The sequence below is a fragment of the Notolepis coatsorum genome (genome assembly GCF_963971535.1).
Source record: "Notolepis coatsorum genome assembly, chromosome: 10".
Lineage (NCBI taxonomy): Eukaryota > Metazoa > Chordata > Actinopteri > Aulopiformes > Paralepididae > Notolepis > Notolepis coatsorum.
This window is the reverse complement of record NC_140174.1, coordinates 7,431,226-7,449,583: the sequence shown is the minus strand read 5'-3', so window position 1 is coordinate 7,449,583 and position 18,358 is coordinate 7,431,226. Positions and strand designations below refer to the sequence as shown.

The window sequence follows — 18,358 nt, the reverse complement described above, 5'->3', positions numbered from 1 at the left end:
TGTTACCAAAGTTACCAAATGTTGTCTAGTTTTAGGTGTTACCAAAGTTACCAAATGTTTTCTAGTTTTGGGTGTTACCAAAGTTACCAAATGTTTTCTAGTTTTGGGTGTTACCAAAGTTACCAAATGTTGTCTAGTTTTAGGTGTTACTAAAGTTACCAAATGTTGTCTAGTTTTAGGTGTTACCAAAGTTACCAAATGTTTTCTAGTTTTAGGCGTTACCAAAGTTACCAAATGTTGTCTAGTTTTAGGTGTTACCAAAGTTACCAAATGTTGTCTAGTTTTAGGTGTTACCAAAGTTACCAAATGTTGTCTAGTTTTAGGTGTTACCAAAGTTACCAAATGTTGTCTAGTTTTAGGTGTTACCAAAGTTACCAAATGTTTTCTAGTTTTAGGTGTTACCAAAGTTACCAAATGTTTTCTAGTTTTAGGCGTTACCAAAGTTACCAAATGTTGTCTAGTTTTAGGTGTTACCAAAGTTACCAAATGTTGTCTAGTTTTAGGCGTTACCAAATGTTTTCTAGTTTTAGGTGTTACCAAAGTTACCAAATGTTGTCTAGTTTTAGGCGTTACCAAAGTTACCAAATGTTGTCTAGTTTTAGGCGTTACCAAAGTTACCAAATGTTGTCTAGTTTTAGGTGTTACCAAAGTTACCAAATGTTTTCTAGTTTTAGGCGTTACCAAAGTTACCAAATGTTGTCTAGTTTTAGGTGTTACCAAAGTTACCAAATGTTTTCTAGTTTTAGGTGTTACCAAAGTTACCAAATGTTGTCTAGTTTTAGGTGTTACCAAAGTTACCAAATGTTTTCTAGTTTTAGGTGTTACCAAAGTTACCAAATGTTTTCTAGTTTTAGGTGTTACCAAAGTTACCAAATGTTGTCTAGTTTTAGGTGTTACCAAAGTTACCAAATGTTGTCTAGTTTTAGGTGTTACCAAAGTTACCAAATGTTTTCTAGTTTTGGGTGTTACCAAAGTTACCAAATGTTTTCTAGTTTTGGGTGTTACCAAAGTTACCAAATGTTGTCTAGTTTTAGGTGTTACTAAAGTTACCAAATGTTGTCTAGTTTTAGGTGTTACCAAAGTTACCAAATGTTTTCTAGTTTTAGGCGTTACCAAAGTTACCAAATGTTGTCTAGTTTTAGGTGTTACCAAAGTTACCAAATGTTGTCTAGTTTTAGGTGTTACCAAAGTTACCAAATGTTGTCTAGTTTTAGGCATTACCAAAGTTACCAAATGTTTTCTAGTTTTATGTGTTACCAAAGTCACCAAATGTTTTCTAGTTTTAGGTGTTACCAAAGTTACCAAATGTTGTCTAGTTTTAGGTGTTACCAAAGTTACCAAATGTTGTCTAGTTTTAGGCGTTACCAAAGTTACCAAATGTTTTCTAGTTTTAGGTGTTACCAAAGTCACCAAATGTTTTCTAGTTTTAGGTGTTACCAAAGTTACCAAATGTTTTCTAGTTTTAGGTGTTACCAAAGTTACCAAATGTTGTCTAGTTTTAGGTGTTACCAAAGTTACCAAATGTTATCTAGTTTTAGGCATTACCAAAGTTATCAAATGTTTTCTAGTTTTAGGCATTACCAAAGTTACCAAATGTTGTCTAGTTTTAGGTGTTACCAAAGTTACCAAATGTTGTCTAGTTTTAGGTGTTACCAAAGTTACCAAATGTTGTCTAGTTTTAGGCGTTACCAAAGTTACCAAATGTTTTCTAGTTTTAGGCGTTACCAAAGTTACCAAATGTTGTCTAGTTTTAAGTGTTACCAAAGTTACCAAATGTTGTCTAGTTTTAGGTGTTACCAAAGTTACCAAATGTTTTCTAGTTTTAGGTGTTACCAAAGTTACCAAATGTTGTCTAGTTTTAGGTGTTACCAAAGTTACCAAATGTTTTCTAGTTTTAGGTGTTACCAAAGTTACCAAATGTTTTCTAGTTTTAGGTGTTACCAAAGTTACCAAATGTTGTCTAGTTTTAGGCGTTACCAAAGTTAACAAATGTTTTCTAGTTTTAGGCGTTACCAAAGTTACCAAATGTTGTCTAGTTTTAGGTGTTACCAAAGTTACCAAATGTTGTCTAGTTTTAGGTGTTACCAAAGTTACCAAATGTTGTCTAGTTTTAGGTGTTACCAAAGTTACCAAATGTTGTCTAGTTTTAGGCGTTACCAAAGTTACCAAATGTTTTCTAGTTTTAGGCGTTACCAAAGTTACCAAATGTTGTCTAGTTTTAGGTGTTATCAAAGTTACCAAATGTTGTCTAGTTTTAGGTGTTACCAAAGTTACCATATGTTTTCTAGTTTTAAACTTTTAGGTGTTACCAAAGTTACCAAATGTTTTCTAGTTTTAGGTGTTACCAAAGTTACCAAATGTTGTCTAGTTTTAGGCGTTACCAAAGTTAACAAATGTTTTCTAGTTTTAGGCGTTACCAAAGTTACCAAATGTTGTCTAGTTTTAGGTGTTACCAAAGTTACCAAATGTTGTCTAGTTTTAGGCGTTACCAAAGTTACCAAATGTTGTCTAGTTTTAGGCGTTATCAAAGTTACCAAATGTTTTCTAGTTTTAGGTGTTACCAAAGTTACCAAATGTTGTCTAGTTTTAGGTGTTATCAAAGTTACCAAATGTTGTCTAGTTTTAGGTGTTACCAAAGTTACCAAATGTTGTCTAGTTTTAGGTGTTACCAAAGTTACCAAATGTTGTCTAGTTTTAGGTGTTATCAAAGTTACCAAATGTTTTCTAGTTTTAGGTGTTACCAAAGTTACCAAATGTTGTCTAGTTTTAGGTGTTACCAAAGTTACCAAATGTTGTCTAGTTTTAGGCGTTACCAAAGTTACCAAATGTTGTCTAGTTTTAGGTGTTACCAAAGTTACCAAATGTTGTCTAGTTTTAGGTGTTACCAAAGTTACCAAATGTTGTCTAGTTTTAGGTGTTACCAAAGTTACCAAATGTTGTCTAGTTTTAGGTGTTACCAAAGTTACCAAATGTTGTCTAGTTTTAGGCGTTACCAAAGTTACCAAATGTTGTCTAGTTTTAGGCGTTATCAAAGTTACCAAATGTTTTCTAGTTTTAGGCGTTATCAAAGTTACCAAATGTTGTCTAGTTTTAGGTGTTACCAAAGTTACCAAATGTTGTCTAGTTTTAGGTGTTACCAAAGTTACCAAATGTTTTCTAGTTTTAGGTGTTACCAAAGTTACCAAATGTTGTCTAGTTTTAGGCGTTACCAAATGTTGTCTAGTTTTAGGTGTTACCAAAGTTACCAAATGTTTTCTAGTTTTAGGTGTTACCAAAGTTACCAAATGTTGTCTAGTTTTAGGCGTTACCAAATGTTGTCTAGTTTTAGGTGTTACCAAAGTTACCAAATGTTTTCTAGTTTTAGGTGTTACCAAAGTTACCAAATGTTTTCTAGTTTTAGGCGTTACCAAATGTTTTCTAGTTTTGCAAAGTGACCGCTCTGACCTGCGCCGTGACGTGATCGACGCTCAGAGCGCTCACCTTCATGTTGAACTCCAGGGCCTTGTGTTTGCGGTCGAGCCTCGAGCCGTCTCCTCCCAGCTGGCTCTCCTCCACGCTGCTGCTCCGCCTCTGCCGGGGGCTCGTCATGCACAGCACCCCCAGGCGCAGCGTCCGGCCCTGGGACGCCTTGATCAGGGTGGCCGCCGCCTCGTGCTGCCTGACGGGGAACCCGTCCACCTCCATGACAAAGTCCCCGGCCCTCAGGCCCCCGCGCCCGGCCGGAGAGCAGGGGGGGCAGTCCTCCACCAGCAGGGGGGTGTCTCCCACGATGGTGAAGCCGAATCGACCGTCGGGACCCGGAGTGATGTCCATCTGTCAGGCGGACGGATGGAGATAAAAACCAGTTCGAACCAGTTCAAACCCGCGAGATGGATGATGTTATTATTAAAGATGCTGTAACTGGTATTTTTTTTGTCAACAAGCGACAAGGGACTAAACACGTTTTCGCAACTATGCCACATCAATGTGAAACGCCCTACCCACAGCTGTAAAGGAATGTGAATCACTACCCACTTTCAAAACCACTCTCAAAGAGCACCTACGGGAGACTGCAATTCGAAACTGGCCCCTGTAAATGTCCAAACCCAACCCTCTCCAATGTACAGTCCCCCCCCCACCTACCCAAACCCCCCCCCCCCACCCCAACCACCTCCAATGTACCGTTTCCCACCCCACCTACCCAACCCCCCCCCTACCCCACCTACCCAACCTCCTCCAATGTACAGTTTCTTCCCCCTCAAATGTATATACTCTCTTTTTAGACTCTTTTTGTACTCATAAACAGTACTGTATATTTGTAGATCTGGTATGTCATAAATGTCTAGATGTAACAGTACTGTCTACCTGTATGTCATGTATGTCATATATGTTATGATGAATTGAAAATGGGGGACCCTGATGTAAACAAGACGAAAGTCTTTCTCTGGTCTGCATCCCCTTAAAGTGGAGATGAAGCAGTGAGCAATGTGATCCTAGTTTGTTTGTTGTGTACCTTGTGTAAGACAGGGTTCTATAATCAAATGTGAAATCTATCTTATTTGTCTGAAAAATATAATATAATATCCCTGTTTTCAACATGGGCGCCGCCATTTTGTTGCTGACGTCATGGCTGACGTCATGCCGTGGGTTGGGTGTATACACTCTGGTTAGCTGCCTATAGTGAATGGGTCAGTCAGCAAATAAAATGTTGCCTACAAAACAACGGGACCGCGGTGGTTCTGTTTGTATTGCTCCTGGCTGTTCAAACTAATTTTACCATGTGAGAGAGAGGAAAGTTGGTTAATTTCCACAAACTACCAGTGAAAAAAACAGTGTTGTTGACATGTTGGCTCGGGCTGGCTGCACTCAGGCGGCGCGACCAGCCTGTTGGACAGGGAAGGAGGATCTGCAGAGAACACTTCATTGCCTCGGATTATGTTGTTGGGGTGGGATGTTTGTCCAGAAGACCACTAATCAGCTGAAGCCGGACGCGGTTCCCTCGGTCTTCGACAGACAGACCGGCGTTAGCTCTCGGGAGCGATCGCTAGCTAGTTGGCACCAGCCGGGGCCCGGCGTTAGCTCTCGCTAGCTAGTTAGCGTTAGCAACCGGAGCGTCGCGGAGCATTCAGCCTGCTGGCTACCTAGACCCACTTCAACCAGCGTCGCGGAGCATTCAGCCTGCTGGCTACACAGCTTGTCGGTGTGCTGGAGCCTCTGCAAGCTAACGGTAGCTGGCTCCAGGCTCCAGCACACCGACAAGCTGTGTAGCCAGCAGGCTGAATGCTCCGCGACGCTCCGGTTGCTAACGCTAACTAGCTAGCGAGAGCTAACGCCGGGCCCCGGCTGGTGCCAACTAGCTAGCGATCGCTCCCGAGAGCTAACGCCGATCTGTCTGTCGAAGACCGAGGGAACCGCGTCCGGCTTCAGCTGATTAGTGGTCTTCTGGACAAACATCCCACCCTAACAACATAATCCGAGGCAATGAAGTGTTCTCTGCAGATCCTCCTTCCCTGTCCAACAGGCTGGTCGCGCCGCCTGAGTGCAGCCAGCCCGAGCCAACATGTCAACAACACTGTTTTTTTCACTGGTAGTTTGTGGAAATTAACCAACTTTCCTCTCTCTCACATGGTAAAATTAGTTTGAACAGCCAGGAGCAATACAAACAGAACCACCGCGGTCCCGTTGTTTTGTAGGCAACATTTTATTTGCTGACTGACCCATTCACTATAGGCAGCTAACCAGAGTGTATACACCCAACCAACGGTATGACGTCAGCAACAAAATGGCCGCGCCCATAATGCTAAATGCTTCAGAAATGTACACAACAAATCGTTTTTTCTTAGAAACTGCTTATTTTTATAACGTGACTTCTTCTGTGGCTTATCTAAATACTAATGTGATGCTATGAATATGTATTTATCGCACTGCTTCATTTCCACTTTAACAATTGTGTGTATTGAGCTGTACTGTATTGTACCCATTCTGCACTCTGTTAATACAATTTTCAATCAATCAATCAATAAGATAGCTCTACATTCCGACAGTTTTTATTTCTGACATTAATTATCATTATCATTTATTTATTTTTAAACTAGTTTTAAGGAAATGTGTCCTTGAAATAAGTGAAATTATCTGCCAGTGCAGTAAGCAAATTTGGCTTGGTAAGATTAACTGAAATCTCTCTCCTGATTGGATAAAGCGAGAACGGAGATACCAGCAAATGTATTTTGTGTTTACTGCAGAGCGGAGGGACTGGGAGACCCATGTTACTCTAAACACTCTGTATCAGTGATCGCTGTCGGGATGTAGAGCTATTATTTTAACATGTAGAACACTTAATTAAAAGAAAAAAACAACACCTTTAATTAACACATTCCCGGCCAATCACGTATATATACGTTTTTAACTCGTTTTTTTTTTTATTCGATTTTAATATCCTATTCAATGTCACAGAGCTGTATTTTGGCTGGAAAAGGCATATTGGGACTCAGAAAGTGCAGTACCGGCCAGCTCCTGGTGTTGGCGCTGTCTCGAGAATGCAGTAATCCTTGTTGCAGACTTGGTTTCACATTTTTTACACTCCGGGCGGACTTTTCTGTTAGCCTGAAGCGAGGGCTTCACCAGATTGCATGGGATATTTTTTGTGACGCCGAATTCATTATGCAGTAAAGGAATATGGCATCAGCCAATGGACATCTTTTTTGGAGTCCAACCGGCCACAGGTAAGAGCAATTTGACGTCAATTTTAGCTTGATCGTCCAAGGATTTAATAGCCATCCCCCTGCTCAGCCTATATTGTGGTTATAACGAATGCCGTTAGTGGTAATCAAATCAATAATCAGAAACTACTTCCCCCGCCCCCCCCTTTCATGCATTCATGATGGAACATAATACCGATCGTATGCATTTGGATTTTTAACTCTGGCTTATGTAGGGACGAAACGCCAATCGATTTAACGTTATTAGCTTAGCGCAGATCATTCCGATATAACACTCATATTCACCACGGTATAAAACAGGAACGTATTGATGAAAAAAGAATTTCTTTATGGCATATTGAACGGAAGGTTCATACTGTCAATTGACAATGACATTGGACCCATAGCTATAATATAAAATATAGATTTAACTCTACAAACAACGTGACGCACAGTGAACGTTTGTAATGGAAAGGTGGCCTTCCTAGAGTGGGGCCCATCTAATGGCTGGCAGGTAATGTGTTAACAGTCAGGTAACTACGCCCAAAAAAACAAGATCTAAATTGGTCAAACATAACCTTTATTTGCCATGGGAACTAAGATTTGCTGAGCGATGATTCTCTTTTTCAGCAAGATGCTCTTCTTCTACCGTTAGCAGCTGTCAGCTCCACTGGATCAATTGGGGGTTATGTGCCTTGCTAAAGGGCACTTGAGCTGTACCTGTATATTGTGTCCTATATGTTACTTTTGTGTTTATATTGTCTATATCTTTTTTATATACACCGTGGGAATGGGGGAACGCAATTAAAATGTTCTGTATGTCTTGCACAAATGGAAAACTTTGACTTTGACTTCAGCAGTAGATATTAAGCGACAGCAACCACCTCCAACTCAACAATCAGCGAGACCAAGGAGCTGGTGGTGGACTGCCGGTGAAGCAAGAATAAGCCCCCAACTCCAATCACTATCCGAGGGGGAGGAGGTGGAGATGGTGGAGACTCAGGTCCTACATGAACAATAAACTGGACTGAACAGATGACACCGAGGCCCTCTACTGGAAGGAACAGAGCAGACTGTTCTCCCTGAAGAGACTCAGGTCCTTCAACGTGTGCAATAGACTGCTGCAGTTGTTTAACCAATCTGGAGTAGTATAGCCAGTGTCCTCTTTTTCGCTGTAGTATTCTGGGGGGGGGGGTAACACCAACTCAAGGGACACTAACAAACTGAACAAGTAGGTGAGGAAGGCTGGCGCTGTGGTGGGAGTCGAACTGGTCAAACTAGAGGTGGTGGCGGGGGCTGGGGGGGATGTAGGGTGCCAAGATGAGGATCATGTTCAGCCATAGACTCAACCCCCCCCCCTCGCACTTTATTATCAAGAGAGTATACATTTGCCTCACCGGTCAGTGTGATATTATTATCAATAGAGTATACATACTGTATGTCTCACCTGTCCGGCCCTGACCTTAATTATCTTTTAATTAATATTTCATCTTGGATTAATAAAGGAACACCTTATCTAATCTTATTTTAGGGCAGAGTTTTACACTACTATAATATTTCTCCTGCAGTCCAGGGACTTGAACAGGCAATCCTGCGGTCAGAAGCACGTCTCTGCAACCTTTAACGTTGCCCTTAACGTACTTGAACATATAATCACACATACGTCGTGAACCCACTACACGCACATCGGTGTGCGAGAGATTCAAGAGCCAGAGAGGACAGGACACCAGACCTGCTGTATGCGTGACACCACTCCGATGCTGGGCGGTATGTTCCTCTGGGTCTGGGCGATGGCCGTGACGGCCTGGGTGCCCAGCGTCGACACGTTGTGCCCCTCGATCTCCAGGACCTGGTCCCCGGCCTGCAGCCCCGCCAGGTGGGCGCTGCTCCCTTCCTCCACGGACAGGATGTAGCTGGGGCCGTTCCCTCCCAGCAGGAAGCCAAACTCCTCTGGCCAGCCCTGGTTGGACGACGGCATGTTGAAGACTTGAGAGAGAGGGGGGTGGGGGGGGGGGGGTGGTAAAGGGACGGAGTGGGTGGAAGATTAAAAATAGGTGGCCCCGTGGATCAGAATCATTAGTGTGACTCTTCAGGGAGAGTCCGACATCTGGGTTTTTTCACAGCGTGGAGTAAAAGCTTCGCCCCAAAGGCACAAGAGCTTCAGTGGACACAGTATGATGCAGCAGAAGAAGAAAGTATTCGGGTCAGTGCTACAAACACAGACATGCACGTACGTCGCACACACAACCACATTTGCATATGCGCACACACACACACACACAAATTCAAGCGATTGCACCCAAAAGAGATTCATCCGTCGTCCACGATTACCACACATACCTGCTTCTGCCAGCGATATCAAATCTATCCGTGACGAACACACACACACACACCTGAATCAAATAATCCTCGCTGGTCTTCGAGAGAGAGACGCAGCCGTCTCTCCTTCTCCTCCTGCCTTCTCTCCTGCCTCCAGCCCTACTGTATTGCACTGACTGTATACTGTGGCTTCTCAGCCCTCCGCCCTGAACCCTTGACACCCTCAGGGCTGCGTGACCTGGTTCATACTAGTACTGTACGTACAGTATCTCCGTAACGGCAGCCAATCAAATTAAGGGCGTCGCAGAGATTTTTGACCTTGATGAACTAAAAAAAAAGGGCAAACTTTACTCCCCGGGGAATCTTAGTCCCGACACACCGAGCTGCTCCCCGTGGTTGAATGATGGCTGAGTGTTTTTTAAACCCTTTCACCGCCGCACTACCAAACGGTTAACCCTTTCACCGCGACAATACACAGAAGGTTAACCCTTTCACTGCCACACGACAGCCGGGGCGACCATCGGTTGCGTGATAGTAAAGGGTTAACCTTCTGTCGTGTGGCAGTGAAAGGGTGAAGGGATCTAAAGTAATACAATATGCTGCGCGTGCTTCCTCGGCGAGGAAGAGGTGGATGTGTGTGAATTGGCACAAAACAAACCGAGCAGAAATTGTAAAAACAGCAAATATGGTACTGTAGGTGAAATCCACAAAAGATACCAGATTTGAAGTGTAGGCCTGTTGAATTACAGTGAACATGAATTAGCACACGTGCTTTCCCTGGAGAGAGACGTCTCACTGTTGCCAAATAAAGAATGAACAAAAGAATAATGAATGAATGAACAAATAGATATTTGGTGTTTTTTAGTTTTTTTTTTTCAAAATGTTTTGCCACAGTACAGACTATAGACATGAAATAACATTTAAATAAAACCTCCATCTTTGGTGTGTATTCATTACAAAAAAGTATTCACTACAAATCATTATCAAAGTACTCATTACAGATCATATTATCAAAGCACTCGTTACAGATCATATTATCAAAGTACTCATTAGAGACCATATTATCAAAGTACTCGTTACAGACCACATTATCAAAGTACTCGTTACAGACCACATTATCAAAGGAATCTACTATTAACCCCATAATTCAGCCTGTGGGTGAGGGTGTGGTTCATGACCTCCTGAAGCCATGGCACAGCTAGCGACCACATTCTACAGTCACCGCACATGTTGATGGAAGCTGAGGGAAAAAAGACTCACAGAAATCCTTAGATAGGTACCGAGAGCCACGCCTGATCTGACGAAGAGAGGGTCTGCTGCCCTTTTTGTTCTGCAAGAACTTCTTCATCTTGGATCAAACTCTTTAACAAAGACAGCAGGTCGCCTGCTACGGGGGCTGATACCCCGACTGTGACAGACAGTGCCGAAAAACAAAAGCAGCTCCCCTCAACACCCCCACCACGGGCCCGTGGTCAGACTAGAGGGGGCGAAGAATTCAAAATACAGCCCCATCTTCAGCCTCCTTCACACACACAGAGAGAGAGAGAGAGAGGGAACACTGCCTCCTCCACATAGAAAAAAGGGGACAGTCTGTGAAGCCCAGTGCAGTCTGCAGGTGTGTCATGGAGCTACTCCCGCATCTCCACCCTGATTCCTCCTCCTCCTCCTCGGGCCGGGCCAGCCCGTCTGCACAGTGTTAATCAGGAAACTGGGACGTGTGCGGCGCTCACTATACGCTCCTCTTTCCTTAATAACGCGCTCTCTCTCTCTCTCTCTCCAAAAAGGGGGGCCGGAGGGGGGCGGGGCGGGGGTGGGGTGGCGTGATGAGGCCTAGTTTTTTCTATAAATACTCCGCCGTGTCTTTCTCCTGCTCCGTCTCTGTCGGCCAGGTGGCTCTCCAAGGGCCAGCGCCTGGCCCAGAATCACTCCGCCACCATTCAGGGGGAAGGCTTGATGAGGACTAATTGGAGCGTCTGTGTGTGCTCATGTGCTTTCTGTGTCAGTGTGTGTGTGTTCATGTGTGTGTGTGTGTGTGTGTGTGTGTGGGGGGGGGGGGGGTCCATATGTGTGTGTCCCAGAGAGCCGAGAGCCCATTCAGAAGGAGCAGAGGCCATTTAAATCTTAATAGTGAGCTTATGTGAGATTAGTAAGATTATGGGCTGTATTTTCAGATCCCCTCCACCCCCATCCACACCCCCCCTCCACCCCCCCCCATGCACACCCCCCCTCCACCCCCATCCACACCCCCCTCCACACCCCCCATCCACCCCCATCCACACCCCTCCACAAACAGGGACACATGGTCCCACTTCCTCAAAATACTCAGAGACCTGTATATATTCAGACTAGTGACATGGGGGCGACAGTGGCTCAGGAGGTAGACCAGTCGTCTGGCAATCCGGAGGTTCCCGTGGGTTCGATTCCCGCTCCTCCCGGGCAGCGTGTCGATGTGTCCTTGAGCAAGACACTTAACCCCTAACTGCTCCCGATGAGCAGGTCGGCACCTTGCATGGTCGCCTCCGCCGTCGGTGTGTGAATGTGTGAGTGAATGTGTCAAATGTGAGTAACAAATTGTAAAGCGCTTTGGATAAAAGCTGCTATATAAAAAAGGCAGCCATTTACCATTTAGTGACTCACAGCAGCGGACTCCAGTGATTGGTCGACTGTTAGTGTTAAGCAATGCACCCTTCCGGGGCGGCTGGGTGGCGCAGCGGACATTGCGCTTGTCACCAACGCAAGATACACCGGGTTCGACTCCGGCTGTCGGCGTTGCCTCCGGCTTGGGCCGGCCGTCATACTAACTCAATCGGCAGAGTTAGCGGGTTGGAAGTCGATGGGTGGTAATCTGGACGTTGTGGACAGCGACTCCTACAGGTCGGTTGGGGGGACGCCTGCACAGCAGAGACAGGAAATGGCGGGGGTAGTGTGAGCCTCCCACACGTTACACCTCGCCAATGAGAGTCCGAGCTGGCAGGTGAAAAGATGTGACAGGCTGCCTCCTCGTGTACCGGAGGGGACATGTGATGCAAGGCTTCTATCCTCTCTACAACCGGCCAGTGGGGGGCATATGCGAGCAACGTTCAGACAGGGGAGGGGGAGAATTGGCACAGCGGGTAATTGGGATGGGAGAAAAGAGGAAAAAAGAGAAAAAGTGGATAAATTTTTTTTTTTAAAGCAATACACCCTTCCGATGGAGACAACAAGTGAGGCTAATAATCTGATAGAGTGTGAGTGTGTGAGGTGATGTTGATGAAACCATCGTAGTAACAATGCAGTCCAATATGACCACCGATACGTCAGTCACAGCTGAAACCCACACACACACACACTCCTTTATGATAAAGCCTATACAGGTACAGGCCTATTTAAGAGTGAGAGCGCTGTCATTAGTGGCACGGCACACAATATAGAAAGGCCGGTGTAAGGCACCAACTGAATAATTCAACAATAATGCTTGTATTTCCAAACAGGCCCATTCCCTTCAATCAAACTCTCAACTTACACATCAACCAAGACGCTTCCTTTACTCGTTTGACCGAGTAAGGGAGAGAGGGAGAGAAATTTGACATTTGACAGGCGATTGAGTCGGGGGCAAAACAATAGCCTATACTTGGCCCTGTTCAGCGGGATTATTATAATAATCCCTTTCTCGTATGAATTTAATGATACTGCCTGGTGTTTTCCAAATCAACCATATATGACAATCAAAGGACGCGCGGCAGGACCGAATCGATAACAAAGTTATGAAGCTGGTACGTCATACCGACTCATCGGAGTCACTCGGTTTAACAAATTCACAATGTATCTTCAAAAACCGTTGTCTCTCACAAATCATATCAACAACAAAGACAAAGGCCTTACCGTCCTGCTTAATTATGCATAATGACAAAAGGCCAGGGAGCCCATGGCCAATCAAAAGTCCGGTATGATGATGATCACCTTTTTGAACAGCATCCAAAGACGTCCATGCAGCCTATGGGAGCTCTTGGGTGCTCCAGTAGGCTGTAGTCCCCTTAGTGATGCATACCTGTAACATGATGAGCACTGCTGGGGCCAAGTCAGCAACCAGATCCCACAGGTGTCTTGTGATGCCCTGCTGCATTGTGGGGAGAGAGAGGAGAGGTGACACAACTATGAATGAATGAATGAATGAATGAATGAATGAATGAATGAATGAATGAATGAATACTTTATTTAACAGATTGCAGAATGGGTACAATACAGTACGGCTCAGACCAGAGAAAGACGTTTGTCTTGTTTACATCAGGGTCCCCCATTAGAGACTATAGAGACAGACCACAACACTGCACACGGGGCCAACAGTTAGATTAGAGTTAGTAGGATGATATGCTATTTAATTTTGTATCAAATAGATGAATTAATAAATAAATCACAAAAAAAACATGTAGCATGTAAATTATTCAATGTGGTTCCCTGCTTGTTTTGTTGTGCTTCTTGCTACAAACTTTTACTGGTGCAGTTTATATCTGTATCTTCATTAGAATAGAAACACAAACACGCTCCTCTTCCATCATCATCATCATCATCATCATCATCATCATCATCATCATCACCGGTTAGCTAGAGCCAGAGCCGTATAATTATTATACGGCTCTGGCTAGAGCCACTTATGCTAAGGAAGTAACGACACAGATTCCCCAAACCCCCTGTGTTTGAGTAGGGTCCAGCTGCAGCGCCGGAGAATCCTCTCGCTGGGCAAGCCTGTGGCAGCCACAGAGGGCGCGTGCTGATGTACGTCTGGCGTAATAAGCTCGGAGGTGAGCTGTTTTAAGTGAGCGTGTGTTATTGGATTGATTGGTTGATTGAAAATGTTATTAATGTCCGACCTTGTTTCCAACTGGTTATGCTTAGGCCCTCTTTCGAAGTCGACTTCGAAAGAGGGCCTAAGCATAACCAGTTGGAAACAAGATGGACATTAATAAAATTTTCAATCAATCAATCATTCCAATAACACACGCTCACTTCATTCTTAGATGGCATGCACCTCCGAGAGTACTTCGAGAAACGTCCGTACTTTCCGCTAGGGGTGGACGGTATAAACGGTATGAATTTGCGCTACGATATGGATTTTGACCGGTAGACTAGAGCAACTAAGTCACAGCAGTAGCAATGACGTTAACGTTACTTGACGATTCACTCAACGTTTGCAGTGGTCGTTGCATATAGTGTTTAATTGTACTGAGTTTTTCTCCACTTGTTCACGGACCTTGCCATATAGTTTTGGCATTTCAATTTGGCTAAGGAGGCTGAGAGGAGACTTGCTTTAGCGCAGCAACGGGCTAACGTTAGCCGCTAAGCTAACGTTCTAACGTGACTCCGCGGCACCAGTTCCATTAGTGAGGAAATGGGGGGGGGGTATATTGACGAGGCTTGAAAACAGAGGTTCAAAGATAACTTCACATTTATTTGGCTATTCGTTTCTTTATATCGCTTTATCCATCGGGGCTGCTGCCGTTTCCAACTCTGTGTGTGGACAAGCCTGGTGTGACATCATCACCTACGGCATCTTGAGCTCAAACCTCAAACTCAAACCTAATACATCACACTCTCTCTCTATGTTGTCAAACATGTACACTAAAGTTAAGTTATGTTGGAGTTGTATTGTGTTTGAGTTGTTTGCGGGAAAGAAACCTCCTGTCCTGCTGTAGTTTTTATTTTCACTTTGTGCGACTTGATTTGATTGTATTTCATGAAAAAAGTGTTTTTCAGATGCAGCAGGGTGGATTATCCCTGCTTCGTGGGAACGGGTGTGCACAGTCACTGGGTAGCGGGACACAGTAGAGCTCCGTCTGACTGCACCCTCGTCTTTGGGCCTGGAGCGTCAAACTGGAGGCCGGCAGTGGGAGTGGATGGGGCCCCGGGATTTACCAACCTGGTCTGGTACTCTGGTCTTCCTCGCCCTTCCGGGGCGGTCAGCAGTACTCCCCAACCTGCTCTCACTTCCCCCAATACCTCCGTTAGCCCTCCCACACCTAGTGACTGATAGATGAATAAATAGATTCGTTCCTCCCGCAAGCAGTACCCTCCCTTGATGACCACTAGAGACCTTAATGACTGTAAGGGGAAAGGGTTAAATAATAATAATATTACCCGCATCAAAAAGGGTTAGTGTAACTCCTTCAAGCACTGCAGACACAAGTGGTTTCCTTTCGACGGGTTTATTAAAGGCTTGGTCCTCCAATCCACCGTGAAAACTTAAACAGAAACATATACGTTGCGTCAGGTCAACACAAACAATAATATACACGATATGAAAACAATACATCAGAAAAGCAAAATACAAACAAACATTAATTACCTCGTTGGCTGCATGCTACATAAAAAAGGGGTCTTGTTCTTCTGTTCTTGGTAACAGTCTTAGTGGTACACTACACATAGTCGTACACTCTTCGAATCTAGAGAGCCTGTACAACTCGTCTCACCATTCCTGCCGCTGCAGGTGTCTTAATGAGTCCCAGTCTCCCAACATCCCTGCCGCTTGCTCGCAGGTGTCTTAATCAGACCCAAATGTAACAACACAACAGCAGCCTAACGGGACACCACATATGACCAGACGTCAAAATGAATATATTATAAATTGTAGCAAATTAAATAATAAAGAAAATAAGAAATGAAACATAAATACATTCTCAAATATTACACTTACAAACTGAAATAACATAAATGATGAAACCATATAATGGCTACAGTTACACTCCCACCAAATCGCACACACGTGGGATTTCTCTGAACATAATTTGGTTATCTTCTAAATTAAATATTTCTTGTGGTCATTCAGCTGCTAGTTGTGCCCCTCCTGGGGACTTGTACAGAACTTGTAAGTCGCCCTGTATAAAAGCGTCAGCTAAATGACTAAATGTAAAAATATCATTATTAACATAAATTTTAGGCAAAACATTAAATTAGTCTGCTTCGAGTAGCGTTACAACCTTCTGTACAGGTCTATCAAGGAACACTCTTTTAGTTGTAGGTTTCCCTTTTTTGTCAACGGTGGTGTCACTCACCAGCAATTTCAATTTTCTCACCCTACCATCTGACCCTGGATAGACGTCTGTGATTCTGGCCAGCTTCCATTCATTCCGCGGTGCCAGATCGTCTTGTAGAAGAACGATGTCGTTGACCTTCGAGTTCCTTCTATCCTTGTGCCACTTTTGTCTTGGTTGTAAGTTTAAAAGATACTCCTTCCTCCATCGAGTCCAAAACTCATTAGCCAAATACTGCACTCGCCGCCACCTCTTTTGCAGATACAGATCTTCTGACAAATTGACCAGGGGGGGGCAGAAGAATTGTAGACTTCATTGTAAGGATGTGGTTGGGAGTTAAAGGTTCAAATGCAGATGGGTCATTCAAATGCTCAGTGGTGAGTGGTCTACTGTTAACAATGGCCATAACCTCATACAGAAATGTCCTTAGAGAGGTGCAGTCGAGCCTTTGTGCCGACTGGTCGAGAATAGCAGTAAGAACACTTCTTACAGTTCTTATCTGCCTCTCCCAGACACCGCCCATGTGACTTGCTGCTGGAGGGTTCATGAGGAATTCACATCCTAGAGCCTTTACTCTTTCTTGGTTCATTCCTTTCATGAGTTCTGCGAACTCTCTCCTTGCACCAACAAAATTGGTTCCTTGGTCACATCTTATTTGTCGAACATTTCCTCTTAGGGCAATGAACGCTCTTAAGGCATTGATAAATGCATCAGTTGTCATGTCATCAATTACCTCTATGTGTATGGCCCTCGAACATAGACATGTAAGTAAGAGACCATATCTTTTGAGATCCTTCCTTCCTTCTTTAACATGGATCGGACAAAAGCAGTCTATGCCAGCGTAAGTGAAGGGTGGAGTTGCTTCCGATCTATCTTGTGGTAAGTCACCCATTCTTTGCTCTTCAGTACGTCTTCTGTACTTTCTACACTTGACACATTTGAAGATGTGTGATGAGACTCGACTGCTGCATCCCAGGATCCACCATCCGTTAGCTCGCAGTTCGTTCATCGTCATCCCACGTCCTTGATGCTGTACCTTTTCATGAAAGTGCTTGATAAGTAAAGCCGATATGTGACTGTTATTAGGGAGTATTGCCGGATGCTTCACATGTGGGTGCAACGTGGCTTGACTTAGGCGTCCGCCTACTCTTAGGACACCTTCTTCATCCAAGAATGGATTTAACTTGTACATCTTGCCCTCTTTGGTCTTGGCAACTTCTTTCTTGAGTTCCAAGCTCTTTATCTCGTCTGAGAATGCTTCCCTTTGAACTAGCTTGATGATGACAAGTTCTGCTTCCTTCCTTTCTTCTAGGCTTGAACTTTCATTTGTTCTTTGCTTCCCACACTTGTATTCATTGACTTGTCGTTTCAATCTGGCAATTGCTCTTACTACCGTTGACCATTCCGAGAATCTCTGTAGTCGATCCAATAATGACCTGTTTTCCTTTGCTTTAGTGTTGCACACAAAAGCCTTGCTGAGTTCAGGATCATCTTCCTTAATTTCTCCCACCTTGAGTTCTCTGTCAGGTAGTTCCTTTTGCCAGAGAAACGTTGGTCCTGTGAACCAGTTTGAGGTCTTGAGTTGCTCTGCAGTCAAACCTCGAGAGGCATGATCTGCAGGATTGTCTTCAGAGGCAACATAAGCCCATTGTTCAGGCTTTGTACTTGACTTGATTCTCTGTATGCGGTTGGCTACGAAGACTTGGAATCTTCTGGCGTCATTGTTAATGTAGCCAAGAACAACCGTGGAATCAGTCCAAAAGAACTCCTGCAGGTCTTGTATTTCTAGCTCACCCCGGAGCATGTCGCTGATTCGAACTGCAACAACCGCTGCAGTGAGTTCAAGTCTCGGTATAGTTGTGACCTTGGTTGGTGAAACTCTCGACTTTCCCATTACCAGACAGCAATGGACTTCGTCTGACTTGTTGATGGCTCGTAGGTAAGTACATTCACCATATCCAGAGACACTTGCATCCGCAAAATGGTGAAGCTCATACCTCTTGACATTGCCAAAACTTGAAGGTACGAAGCACCTTTTGATTTGCATTTTGGCCAGATTGGGAAAGTCTCTGATCCAGGACTCCCACTGAGGTCTTAGGTTTCTTGGGAGTTCTTCATCCCAGCCGATCTTCTCTCTACACATTTGCTGGAGTATCTGTTTCCCTAAAAGGACGAAGGGTGCCATGAACCCCAGGGGATCATACATAGAGGCTACGGTGGAGAGCACACCTCTTCTCGTTAACGGATTGGCTTTTATTTGAACTCTGAACTTAAACGAGTCAGATGTGACACACCACTCTACTCCAAGAGCTCTTTCCATGTGCGGTAAACTCAAGGCCATGTCTTGATCCTTGATTG

At 44.2% G+C, this 18,358-nt stretch overlaps 1 protein-coding gene across 1 annotated transcript in view; it reads right to left on the bottom strand.

The window, feature by feature from the left end:
- The window catches only part of grid2ipb (glutamate receptor, ionotropic, delta 2 (Grid2) interacting protein, b), a gene marked incomplete at both ends in the record, with an annotated part of 123,807 nt that extends 113,463 nt beyond the window's left edge, over positions 1-10,344 (bottom strand). Inside the window, 3 exon segments of the mRNA XM_084322335.1 lie at positions 3,481-3,813; positions 8,410-8,663; positions 10,257-10,344. Coding sequence (XP_084178461.1) covers positions 3,481-3,813; positions 8,410-8,663; positions 10,257-10,344 — 675 coding nt within the window.
- Positions 10,345-18,358: the final 8,014 nt, after the last annotated feature.